Here is a 13,907-nt window from a genome sequence, read left to right as displayed (position 1 = left end):
TCAAGAAGATTTTCCCCTATGTTTTATTCAAGGAATTTTATGGTTTCAAGTCTTATGCTCAAGTCTTTAGTTTATTTTTAGTTGATTTTTTTAAAAAGATTTATTTATTTTAGAGAGAGAGTGCAGGAGAAAGAGAAGGGGCAGAGGGAGAGGGAGAGAGAGAATCTCAAGCCTGGTGCAGGGCTGATATTACCACCCTGAGACCATGACCTGAGCCGAGATCAAGAGTCAGACCCTTAACCAACTGAGTCACCCAATTTTGAGTGGATTTTGGTGTATGAAAAGGGTGTGATTTCATTCTTTTGCATGTGAATATCCAGTTTTCCCAACACCATATATTGAAATGACTGCTTTTCTCCCATTGTGTATTCTTAGGCCCTTGTCAAGATCAGTTGACCATTGGCTGACCATATATGTGTGTTTATTTCCGGGTTCTCTGTTCTGTTCCACTGGTCTGTATGTCTGTTTTTATGCCAGTATCCTACTGTTTTAATTGCTATAGCTTTGTAATATAGTTTGCAATTACAATTATATTGCCTCCTGCTTCATTCTTCTTGTGGAAAAGCTTTCATTATTCTTTTGTGGTTCCATGTGAATTTTAAGATTTTTTTTATCTCTAAAAAATGACATTGGGATTTTGATAGAGATTGCATTGAATCTGTAAATCATTTTGGGTAGTCTGGGCATTTTAACATTACTTCTTCTAATCCGTGAACATGGATATCTCTTCATCCATGACTGTTTCAATTTCTTTCACCAATGTTTTATGGTTTTTAGTGTACAGATTTTTTGTCTCCTTGGTTAAGCTTATTCCTAAGTAGCTGGAGTAATTCTAATACATTAAATATTACAGTAATATTTTATAATTCTAAATGCCGACTTATATGCATAGTATAAAATTCAAAATATCTTTCTGGTGAATTTAAATATGTAGTTATAACAGGAGGACATGAACTTTGCATCAGCATTCCTTGTGATTTTATTATTTTTTAAGGAACCCATGAGCATCCTGGTGCTGTGCTTTAAAAAAAAAGTTGAAGCAGGAAAATGAGGGTAGCTGCTCTTTCTCTCCCTTTCAGAAGAAATGGAGTAAGCCCCCTGGGCAGCCACCAGATTGGGAGCTTTGGGGGTGCTGTGTTGAGGCTTTATGCAATCAGATTAATTTCCTTATACTAATTATCAACAAACTAGACCTTTCACTTGTCCCTGGCCATTAGGGAAAAATTATGGAGCTTCCAAGAAGACATGGTAAAAGTTAAAAGTCAACTGGTGGTATTGCCCTGGTCTTTGGCTTGGCATATTACTTTGGGGTCCATATTTACTCATTCCCAAACTGGGGTATGTGGTTGATAACAGGAGGGACTGTTCAAGTAGGAACCATCCCGGAAAACCTGTAACTAACTTAAGGTTCAGAAAGTCTTTGCTGGGGCGCCTGGGTGGCTCAGTCGTTAAGCGTCTGCCTTCGGCTCAGGGCGTGATCCCGGCGTTCTGGGATCGAGCCCCACATCAGGCTCCTCTGCTGGGAGCCTGCTTCTTCCTCTCCCACTCCCCCTGCTTGTGTTCCCTCTCTCGCTGGCTGTCTCTGTCAAATAAATAAATAAATAAATAAGATCTTAAAAAAAAAAAAGTCTTTGCTTTCTTCTGCTATTTATTTATAATATTCTACTTTTTTTTTTTTTAAACAAAAGTGAAATGAGTCAATACTAACTAGGTAATTTGTGTTAATACCTGTGTAATTTTCTTCAGAAGAATAGGGATTGTGGAAAAGTCCAAGAATAGAAAATGTTAAAACCCCAAAATCACAGAGTAGATGTGTTCAAAAATCGTCTTTATCTTTGATGGGGGATGGAAAGTTAAGAGCTGAGAAATACCAAGGTCTCCAGATAATGTGACAAAGGGACTCTATTCTTGGTTTACATGGAATAGTGGTAAATCTACTGAGTAATATTAATGGCACTTTAATCTACGTGGTGGAGAGAACCAGAAGCTGGACTAAGTATGGGCTCAGCCTTCCTATAGTCTTGGTCCAAATTTTATCTCTATTACTGTTTGACCTGGGCCTAGTTACATAACCTTTGTGTGCCTGTATTTTTGAATCTCTAAAGTGGGGGTTAATAATAGTACGTGCCTCACAAAGGAAGAATTTTAGGAGAGGCACATAAAACCCTTAGTGTGGGGCCTGATACACAGTAAGTGCTCAGTAAGTTTTACTTATTAGCATTAAAGCACTTTAAAGACAAACATTTCACTTACAGGCCCTTTTAAAGGGGCAAGTCGAGTATGCAAGGGCGACAACTGCAGGGGGCTCAGCCTCTAAGGTGTGGTGCTGGAAAAAATGCATTTTGTACAAGGCTTGCCAGAAGTACAGCCAACGGCTGGAGGGAAAGGTGAGCCCTGTGTGCCTGTTTGGGGGGTAATGAACCACGAGACTCTCCTCCCTCCAGGGCACGCTCATGCTCCCGGAAGGTTACTAAACGGCTTTCCAAGTTCTCAGCTGGTCCTCTAAATGAACGCTGAGCAAACATTTAAAGAATATCGGTTAAAGCCAAAGTATTAGCCTGCCCTTGGCAACTACACGTGGGGCAGGCCGGGCTCAACCAACAACAGATGACTGTGTCGCGCCTATGTCTGTGCAGGCACTGTTCTTAACGGTTTACGTGCATCAGCTCACTCAAAGGCAACGCGGCCCTGGGAAGTAGGTGCCCTTCACATCCCCTTTCTGCAGGAGCCTGCCAAGGTCAGGCAGCCGGCGAGGGATGAGGCCACACCCGACCACGCGCGCAGCGGCCCACAGCCTGCGCCTTGCGCCCACCCCGCCGAAGGGGCCCCGGGAATCCACGCCTGTAGCCGCGCGAGGACGGCCGTGGGAAGGGGGCGCGAGGAGCAGGTTGCCCCGGGCATCCCCTGCTCGCGGACGCGCACTCCTTAGCCGGAACGTTCTGGAACCCCCCTGCGCAACCAGGGGCGGGGAAAGCCCAGGTCCGGCCGCGACCCCATCCGGAAGAGCGTGGCCGCCTTAGAAGGTCCCTCGCGCCCACAAGTCGCGGGCGAGGGGCGCGCGCATGGACAAGACCGCACTGTTTAGCGCACGCGCACACGAGGGCGCACGCTCGCCCGCCGCCCGGAATGAGACGGAGGCATGGAAAGTTCCAGCTGGTTCGAGAACCGTAGGTAGCTGGAACGGCGGCGGCAGGGTCGGAGGCGGAGTGCGGCCCGCGCTGGCCCCTCCTGACCGAGCCCGCGGCGCCGCCCCCGCGCGGCGACAGCGGGGCCAGGGGTCCCGGCGGGGGTGGCGCGCCTGGGGGAAACGGACTGTCGAGGGGGCGCGGCGCGGCCGCCTTAAGGAGGAAGCAGGGCGGGGCGCGCGGGAGGCGGGGCGCGCTGAGGGGGGCGTGGCGGGCTGTCTGCGCAGCTGCCAGAGCCTTAAAGCCCGGGCTCGCTCGGCTGGAGCGTGCTTTCGCCGCCCAGGAGCTTTCCGGCCCAGCAGTCCGTCAGGCCCCCGCGGTTCCCGCCCCTCCTGCGTCNCCGCGGGAGTCCCTGGAAGGTCCGCGGGAGGACACGCGCGAGCGCCCGGCCCCGCTCCCGCCGTCGCGAAGCTGCCTCGTCGCCGGCCCCGCCGCCGTCGCCGCCCGCTCTGCCTCCACACTAGCGCCCGCCGGCCGCCCCGGAGCCGTCCGCGCTCAATAAAATGTTCTCCACAGCGTGTTCGTGCAGTTTTCTGGACTACCGGGCGCTTATAACCGATCTCACGTTAAAAAATCTTTGACTTCTCTTTTTCTGACTTCAGCGAAAATCCTGCTCCGGGTGCCCTTAGCCCAGTTTCATTCATCCAAGTTGTGGCCTTTTTTGCGCCTTCCGGAAGAAACTTTTCTCCCCCTGCTTTTGATTGATCTTGAGGTAGGGGATTTCAGGTTTGGAGGGATGCTAAGCGAACCTGCCGCCCGTTCGTTGCAAGTGATGGTGTGGCCGAGGACAGGGCCCCGCGGCCCGGAGGCAGCTCTTCGTCCTCTGTTCTGGGTCAGGTACTCCACAAGTCTTCTCCGAAATCCCCATTCTTCCCGTGAATTCGGTAACGTAGAGCGTGGTGTGTGACCCCCAACCCCCGCCCAGGTATGATAAAAAAATAACAACTCGATTATGTCTGAACTTTGCAAGCAGAACTTTCTGTAGCGTTAGAATCACGCTTTGGGTCAATTTGGAGGAGTAGCAATGCAGTGAAGTTTGAACTTAAATTTAAGCTTGGGATCACGGTCCAACCTCTATAGAAAAATTGGCGGTCACGGAGCGTCAGCGCACACTACAAAGTGGGAGAGAGGACACCAGTGCCTCTTGATCAGGTCTAGAGAGCTGGTCAGGCGTGCCATTGTGTCCCTAAGCTTGTTCTCCCAGAATTTGGGAGAAGATAAGGTTGTATTGTTTAGCCTCTGGAGTATTCCCTCTTTCTGGCTCTTCTCCCTCCACGCTAAGATATTACTGCTTAAGGAGAATAGGAACAAGTAAAAACCAGTAGCACATTATTAAAAAGGAAACATTTTTAATTATGTAGAAATTGGTTAAGCCCTCCCTTTAACCTGTGCTTTTTAGGTGATACCATAAAGCCTTGGAAATGTGGTTATTGAAATTTATTGTACCTTGTTTTAGGGACCAAACGGGTAGCATTAGTCAGAGTATAGGCATATTTGTTTATTCCATAAACCTTTGAAATGAAACTCCACACTTTGTTTTTAGCATAGCCGCCAAGTACATCGGTTAGTTAACATGGCTCCAAGCAGATTAGTTTAAATGTATTTGCTTTACCATGTTACTTGTATTTCTTTGTATCCTGCTTTTTTGTATGCTCCTGTATGTGGCACAAACATTTTTTACTTTAGTTCAGGTAAGACACATAGCACAGTTTGGTGAAAATGATAATTCAATACTTTCCTTGAAATCCCTGAGGTGGGGGGTGTGGCCGGTTAGCAGATAATCAAGGTGAATTCCTCCTTGAAGGGGGAGTCCTTCCTCCATGAATACAGATAGGACATTGTAACATTGGTGAAGTTGTATTGAAGAGTTCTTGACCTGAATAAAGTCAGATTAAACAGCAATAAAAACTTTGTCTCTCTCTCTCTTTTTTTTTTCTGTTCATAAAACTAGTTTTGGAGTAGGTTGTAACTGTATAGCAAACAGACTTCCTGGTTTTGAACAGTTTTGCTTTCACCTTAGGAAATTTGGATTCTAAAATAGGATCAATACTTGGGTAAATGAATGAAAAAGTTCACATTGGGTTTATGTGATGCAAAATGCCACTTGTGAGTCTGTGGCAGTTTGTTTCGTCTGCAGGAGGCCTCTAGTGACGTCCCAGTTCTGAGTGGCATGTTTTTCATATTTTTAGATCCTGAAGTGTACACCCCCTTTAATGGAATGGTTTAACCCCCCCTTAACCCCCAACCAATCATTGATGTTACTTGAAATTGAGGAAAATAGGCTTATGTTGATAACTCTTAGAGCAGACATGGAAGTTGAGACTGATGTCGTTTTTCCAGCATTTTTGTTTGGATTCCCAGAGGTGTCTTCCTTTCTGTTTCTTTTTTTGTAGTTGCTCTAGAAGCCTGAAGAACATTTCTGGTCTCTTTGGAGTGTGTTACTCCCCCCTCCCCTGTTTTATTTCCTTTGACCCCTAGCTGGGCTCCTTAAAAACGAACATACACGAATTTTTAAATTGAAAATGCAGTAACTGTATTGAGGCTCTCAGCATGTCTTATATGGGAGACCCCTTGCGTTGTAGCACAGTCACCTGTGGGGCTTCCCGTTGAAAGGTTTCAGGGTGTAGTATACAGAATGAGTTCTTGAACTGTACAATTTTGTGTTGTTTAGTCACTTAGAATTTCCAGTGCTATGTTTTTCTCAGTTTGCAACTGGGAGTGAAATGAGTCTGCTTTTGTCGCACTTCCAAGTTTATGCATTTCTGAATGTAGTTACCAATCCTCCCAAGAAGAAATTTATTTGCAGGTGCCATTTAGCTGGAATTTTGTTTTAGTGTGTGTATTTCAAAAAGTTGTCTCATTTTTGTTTCTTCCCAACTTTTAATTTAGTATGAAAAGTAGGTGAAAGTGGCTAGATTCTGAAATTGGGCATGGTCAAGTAATGGATGTTGTGAAACCAGGCCGTCAGAGGTGATGACTAAAGCCATTTGAAAAGGCGGTTGTTTAGAGCAGTCTTGGACCATATTTATAGAAGGGTCTCCAGAATAAAAGGATTTGAGTCGTGTTACACCTGTATCAGATAACATCGGAGTTTTCTAACAGCTGAAAAAGAAACTGAGCTGTCTGTGAGATGGAGAGTTCTCTGTTCACCTCTACCTTGTCCTGTTGCAGTGGGAACATTCAAGTAGGGAGAAGAGGGGTCATGCATTGGTGGATAAGGTCTGACGCTGATTTCTGAGGACCCTTCTCTGGCGAGTCTGAGGAAGTGGCTGATGTCCTTTCATTTCACCTTGAAATTAGATTTTAAAGATTGGCATTTAATTTCAGTTAGGCAGAAGACAGAACTGCCAATACATGAATGATAAAGCCACATACTGTGTAGAAAAGCCTAGGAAAAGCTGTATAAACTGTATAAAATTTTTATTCTTAGGATGGGTTCAGAAAGAGGAATTTTGAGGTGAAAGAGAGATCTATGCAGAACATTTGTATTCTGTGGTTACTTAGTTTAGGAACTTTTAAAGTTTAGGAACATTTTAATTATCATGTCTTAGTATGTTTGCCCAGAGTTGGCATTTTTAGAGTTGTGAAAGCCCTGGGCAAATATTTTTTCCTGAAGTTTTCTCAGTTGCTACTCAGGAATTTTTACATGAGGAATTGAAGATTAATGGTTTAAGTAATAACTAGTTTAATTGCTAAATGAATGCATGTGTGTTTGATAAAAGCATTTATAGAACTTCTTGTATATATTTTCCTAATAGGAATAAAAGGAGATAGATACTTTGGAAATCTTGAGTTCTTTTTCATTAAAACAGAGTTCACCAGTTACTTTATGTTTAATAGTCTTTATTTGAAATTTCATTGAAAAGCAGATTATGTTTTAAATTTTAAAATCACTCATCGAAATAGTTCTTCGTAGGTAAAGCGTTTTATGTTGTAATCTGAGTTTAATTTATAACCTGGGTTTCATAAGTTTAGAAATAGAAGTGTAGTGATACTATAGTTCTTGAAACATAGAAAGCAGTAGGTTTTCTGACTGCGGTGAAGAGTCTGTTTTTCTTTACTCAAGCCTTTTTGCTTAGAAAAACTAGCAGAAGTTTTGTATTTGTTCTAGAGTTGTATCCAGGGTAGGATCTTCTGAAAGTAATACCTACAAAATGTTTACAGTTTAGATAACTTCTGGAGACATAGATGAACTCAAGTATGGGACTAGCCAGACCTAGGTCATTCTAGCTCCACTTGTTGGCAACATTTGATAACGAGGAAATAGGGACATTTCTGCTCTCAGATGGTAGCAGACCAAAGTCCAAAAGGAAACCTCTTTGTTCTAGCTGTCAGATGGCTACATTAGTCTTTTTCTTCTCATGGGCCCTCCTTGAACAGCTTAGCTTGTATCTTTAATAATCACCCTTTGTGTTTTGTCTGCTTGAAACCAGACAACTTAAAATAGTTATCCAGTAATGAAAGACTTGAGCCTTGTGGGCAATGTTACACTCTCATTTGGTATTACAGTTTTCTTGGGTTACAGCTCAATGCCGCAGCAAGTGATTGAAGAAGGAGTCCTGTTCCTGCCCCTGAGCTACAGCTAAGGTGCAAGGAGTGGCTTGGGGGTAAGGAGTCCTTCCTCACCAGACATGGTTTGTATTCATTAAGACTGCTTGTCAGAAGTTGACATTCTGCACTGATTTTTTTCCCTTAATTGTTATTCATGACTCATACATTCATTACTGATGTTATAGGTTTTTTAAATCTAGGAATTTATATGCAGACTGCTATTGAATCTTCTCACCTTTAGATTATAAAATCACTTTAAAGAAAACTAAGAGCGTGAAAGCATTGAGGGACAAACTCTAAGGTAATAATTTTCATCCAGTGCCTTTGCTGTGTTTGTAGTACAAGTGTGATTTTTCTGTTCAAGATAATACCTCTTTTTAGTGGAAGGCAGTATTCTTAACAGGGATTATTGTCAACACATGTAGTTATCTTTTGGTGGAATCAAATTTAAGGAATTAGTCAAATTTAACTAAATCATTCAAATTTAATGAACATCTGGTAAGTTATTAATATATTTAAAGGAAAAACTGCTCTCAGAAGTTTGGAAAGGACAGTTAATCCAGTTCTCTTATCTTCGTGGTTCTATGTTACAGCAGGAGTTAGCAAATGGTGGTTTACAGGCCAGTTTAAACGTGCCACCTGTATTTTATGGCTTGTGAGCTAAGAAAGGATTTTACATTTTTAAGTAGTTGGAGAAAAAAATCAAAAGGATAATTTATGATGTGAAAATTCTATGAGATTCAAGTTTCAGAGTCCATAAATGTAGGTGTATAGGAACATAACGCTGTTCGTTTGTTTGTATTTGTTCTCTCGTTCTTTACAGAAGAAATTTGTTGACCCTTGTTTTAGAATATACAGACGCATAATTTCATAGGTTCCGTATTTCTCCAGGCTGCTTATGGTGCTGTTTTCTGACATTCCTGCTTTGATTCCTTGTATTACTATACCTTTCACCTTCATATGGATGTGTTTTTTTTTGGTAACAAGCTAAGAACTTTGGCATTTTGTACTCTCCTGTGTGTTGGTTATAGCCTCCTGGATGTTCCCTTGGCACTGCAAACTCAGTATTGTTCCAGCTTGAGTTGCCTACCCTAAAACTTGTCTAACTTAGTCTGTTTATGATTTCTCTGTCTTCTGTCACCTGTGGCTGAACAAATTCAACTCCTTATATTCCTGTAATCCCAATCCCATGTAGTCTTCTCTGTTCTAGCTGAACCACTAATATTTCTACCTTGATTCTTGCAGTTTCTTAGCTGGTCTCTCTAATGCACTGCCTAGGGGAGAAGGATAGTTAATGCCTGTAGTAAATATGCTTCTTGGAGTGCAAAAATAGCTGTTCTTGAGATACATTAAGACAATTAAATTGAGATTTCATTTGATATTCATTTTTAGTAAGGAAATAATACAAAGCATTGTATAGAGGTAGCTTTCTGATTACTTTATTACCTTTCTGTAATAGTTGATGGTGTCAACAGTTGCCAGATTCCAGCACACCTTTTGTTTTCTCAGAGACATTCACAGTGAAGTCTAGCATCTAAGGCCACCTCTGATGGGACCCCAATTTTTTTTTTAACTTCATCTCAATTTCTTTCATTCTCCTTTCCATATACCAAGTAAACAACCTGTTGCAGATCCCCATAAATACCATTGCCTTTCATTTTCTTTGGTGCCTGTGTCATACTGCTTTTCTTGGAATGCCCTTCCTTTCCATATTACCCATGGTCTACATGAATACTTGCCTCAAGTCCATTTTATCTCTTTTAGATAATTACAAAAATTATTGAGGACCTATACTGTTAGGAGTACAGACTATAACCTATAACTTTTCCTTTGGATTTGCATGGTGTTTTCCTGTGTCTTACCACATGGATCACTTTTGTACTGTAGTTAACTGGTGAATGTTCATCTCCTTTGCTAGATTACAAGTTCTTGAGGGTTAAGCCTGTTTCATTTCTGTCCTCTGCTCTGCACTGCACATGTCCATCCATGTTCACTTAGCTACCTTGCAAGGATTCCTACTCTTGTCCCTGAAACGTTATGGGTGATCTCATGCTGACCTCTTGTGTTAGTAAGTTGTTTTTAAGTCCGTTCCCTTGGCTTGCACTGGGCAAGGTGTATGCTTTCCAGAAGTTGTGCTGGTTTCCAAGACTATTTCATGGCAGGTAATCTTGTTTTTATAATAAAAATAATTTAAATATCCTGTAAACTGATGAAATGAGTGCAAAACTTTTTTTCCCTGAAAACCAAGTTGGATCTTTGGAAAGACTTGATAAAGGTGAGTTACTGAAGTAATGGCTGTAGAATTAGACATGGCTGCAGTATCTAAAAGTTTGGGTGGAGGAAGAGCATTAGTCCCAAAGGATTCTGTATGTAGATTGCTTTCCAAGGATTTCTTAAAGCTTTCCACTTTAATGAAACTAAAAATGGAAAATTGTAGATGATGCATTTATAGGTATGGTTTAGATCAAGCAGAAGGAACTTCAATCAGCAAGAAGCTCCTCATCATCGATCCTATTCTCCAAGTGCTTTCACCCCATATTAAGATTGGCAAATGAATGTACATTTATGTGTTAAACTTAAATAAAAGGTTTAAGGTACGTATGTATGATATTTTGACTTCCTCCTTTAGCTTTAATCCATTTTTTTACCTATTATTTTCGGATATGATTGTTTTGGTTATGAAAGCTTCTGCTTCAGTAAGTGCTCTGATTTTTGTTTTCTAAATGAATAGAAGAACGTAAGATCCTCAGTGAAGATACTGGTTGTGTTATGTCGGGATAAACAAAAGAACTGGCACTGGGAAACTAGAGAGAGCTAGAGACAGATCGACCTGGTTTTGGTTCCTGGCACCTGCCTCCTAGGGATCTTAACCTTTTTGGATCTTCATTTCCTCGCTGTAAAATGGGAGTGATCCCTAAGTTGGAGAGTCTGAAGATAAAGTGGTAACATGATCTTGGACGTAATAGGTGTTCAGTATGTCACTAAAATAGCTTTGTGATATCAGGCAAGTTATTGAACTTTTATTGCCTAGTTTTCCATTATTACCACCTTAATGATGAAGAGACTCCAAAAGGTAAACTTTTTTTATACGTAAGTTGTTTTTATCAGAATCTGAGGGTTCGTCAGACCTGGAGTATAGTAGTTGCTCAATAAGTATTTGAAGTTGTGAACATGAGTCCTACTGCATAATAGCAAGGGCAAGCTTCTGCATGTGAGATGTAGAGTGTGTATGAGGCTTCCCGTGGACTCCACCAGCTTAGAACGTCCTCTTTGTTAGACTGATGTCTGTCATTTAGTAACAACTGCTGGCCTTTGCCAGGTGCTGTGCACTGGGACTCCTCATCAAGAACTGAACTATTTGCATCTGGTCTTTGTGTTTATCTCTCCCACCCAACTTTATTATAACTAGTACTGTAGTACTAGTAAGACTTAATGTGTGTTTTAGGTGAGAAGTTGGGAAAAGTGAAAAATAGGGAAAATCTAAAGAGAAGAATTACTTTAGATAGGCTTTTAATTATTAAGGTGATTTGAGGCAAGTGTAGGGGGAAACTTAGTATATTAATTTATTTAGTAAATGTTTGGTTGCTAATGGGCAAATTGCTAAAGCGGTAAGGATGACCTCTTTTCAGTAGGAAAAACAGTTGTAGCAGATAGATGGTAGCCTGATTTCTGCCACTACATGGTATTTTCAGTTAGTATTCTACTTTTCATTTTTGATGCAGTGGTGTATTATAGAACTACATATTTACTACATATTTATTTTTATTGGTGATTCTAAGAATTTGTTTCATTCCTATTGGTAACAGATTTTATTTTTATAAAGGAATTAAAACAGTATTATTTTATAGCACATGTTGCTGGAGTGTATATATTTCATTAATACGCTTAATTTTTTTTTAGTAATTGTTTTGTAAGCCAGAAATACTTGTGATCTAACGGGTCCAAGATAAGACCTTCTACAAGAGAATATACATTTTTTTTTTTCTATGTTTACTTAATTGTCAGTCTTCTAAATCCAACTTCATTTCAGGCTTAATCTTTGACTTGGTACCTGATTATTTTATTTTACCTGAAGTTACATAATGGGCTTGGGGATGGTATAAGGTATTGGGCACCTCTTGGAGCAGACTTGAGAAATGTGTGTGTGTGAGCGTATAATGTGACCAAGAGGAATAGTAATGCTGGTAACTGAAGTCCTTTTCATTCTGTTTGGGAGATGGCAATGTGAATTGTAAATGTATTCATGAGTTAATAAAAGCTGTTTAACAAAGTTGCCTGAGAAATAGCCAGGACGTGTGTTGAATTCTTTTAACTATTTTGTTTTAAAACTGGGTAAGTATAAAGGGTTGTCCTCGGTTTAGATTATACTTTGTCATAGTTTTGAGCATTTTAATTCATGACTGTGAAGGGGTGGGTGGGCCAGTGGCGAGATGGAAGAGCTGCTGGGTGGAGAGTGTGTGTGCTGGTAGTGCTGGTGCTTACTAACGCAGCCTATTGCCTGGGAGTGTGGGCCTGGTTTACCAGCTCGTCCTTCTCTCTCCTACTGTTTGTAGCCAGAAATCCAGATTTTTCAGGAAATCCAATTTTTAAGATGTTGGCAGCTAACTCAAATATTTGAGCATCATGGACCAAATGAAATATATCTGTTGGTCAGATATGTTACCACCTTATAATTTCTGATTGAGGTGGTTGGCTTTAGACATTTTTTTAAAGATGTCCATGATTGCTTTTGGACCTCTTTAGCATTTAGGTTTCAGAAATTGCTGCTCACGTGTTGATAAAATCCACTTTGTTAATTAGTTACTGGTTTACAGTAGGACTGATAGTTAATTAGTAAATGGCAAACGTGTTCCATTCTTAAAAGTAATACTGGTTTCTAGTTTTGGACTGTTGGATTATGTATGTCCATATAGGCTAAAGTGTATGTACAGTCTTCAGAGACTAGCACAAAGACTGAAGTATGACAGTATAAACTGTCAGAAATTGGTATTCATAGTCTACTTTTTTTTTTTTTATGTTTGGGTGAGTGCTTATTTTAAGCATGCATTAGTGCACTTTGGTTTATACCCATTATACTAACCTCTTAGGGGTTCGAAATACTGTTCTGAACAGACTGTCTAGAAAATGAAATTTTTTGTAGTTTACATTCGCTTATATGACCCATGATCTTTGGAACATAGTATTACCATGAAGAAATGTGGGTGCTCTTCTAGTCAGAGTATAGAAAAAGGGGGTAATACCATATTTTTATTTTTGACTAGGCTTCATGTTTCCATAGAGTGGAAGCTGAGCTATTGCCTTGACTGACTTTCCTTTTTTGTCTTTCTCACTTCCCCATTCTCACTTCATACACATAACAGCAAATTGCAAATGAAAAAAAAATCTCAGGTTCAGTTTGTTCTTTCCTACCTTTCAAGTCCAGGGTATAATTGATTCGTGCTGTTCCCCCCCCCCCCCCCCCCAAGCATTTTTGCTATGATTGCAGCATTCTAGTTAAGGGAATCCCTACCCACTTTGGGAACACTTCAGGAGTGGCTGGTGTGGGTGGGAACTTAAAAATGGAATTGGAAGTGAAAGTTTGGACTTAACAAAACCTTAAACCTCAGCCTGGAGCCCTCAGTGCTTGTAAACTGGCATTTGCTTGCTTCTGCCCAGGAATCAAGATATGCTGGTATTGTCTTTGTTTAGACTTTAGTTTTTATAAATGTTCTTGTTGACAACTACCCTTACTGTTTAAAATGCTTGAATCTTGTCAAGTGAAGAAACCCAAGTGCAACTATCATAGCCAGATTGCTGTGGGTGTAGTCCAGTATGGGAGAATTCTCACTGGTGAGCAAGAGCTTAGCTGCACTTGGATTTCAGGTACTGGGAAGGTCCTTGTGTGGGAACCCACGTGCAATCTTTGCTTCGGTTAGGTGGGTAAATTATGAATATAAAACATTCAGTTCTGGGTTTGATTCAGATACAGGTGAGTTTCTTAGGCTGAACGAACAGCTATATTTGAGGGTAGGGTCTTTGCCAGGCATATGTTATATATAGAAAAGATGTACTTAAGTGTTCTTTAAAAAAATTTGGTTTTACCAGTTAAGTAAATATATGACCCAGTAGTATATTGTTTTGATTTTCATTCTTTTGCTGGTGTACTTTTGCCTTCTGTTTTGTTAGCAATTA

The 13,907-nt window shown here is 41.0% G+C and overlaps 1 protein-coding gene across 1 annotated transcript in view; it reads left to right on the top strand.

Annotated features, from left to right (window-relative positions):
- Positions 1–3,047: 3,047 nt before the first annotated feature.
- The window catches only part of MRPS6 (mitochondrial ribosomal protein S6), a 62,711-nt gene continuing 51,851 nt past the window's right edge, over positions 3,048–13,907 (top strand). The window contains exon 1 of the mRNA XM_034655952.1: positions 3,048–3,167. Within this exon, the coding sequence (XP_034511843.1) occupies positions 3,063–3,167 (105 nt within the window). The 5' untranslated portion in view covers positions 3,048–3,062. The remainder of the gene's footprint in view (positions 3,168–13,907) is intronic.

This window comes from Ailuropoda melanoleuca, chromosome 1 (genome assembly GCF_002007445.2).
Source record: "Ailuropoda melanoleuca isolate Jingjing chromosome 1, ASM200744v2, whole genome shotgun sequence".
Lineage (NCBI taxonomy): Eukaryota > Metazoa > Chordata > Mammalia > Carnivora > Ursidae > Ailuropoda > Ailuropoda melanoleuca.
The sequence above is the reverse complement of the archived record's forward strand: the minus strand, read 5'-3'. Positions and strand labels throughout refer to the sequence as shown.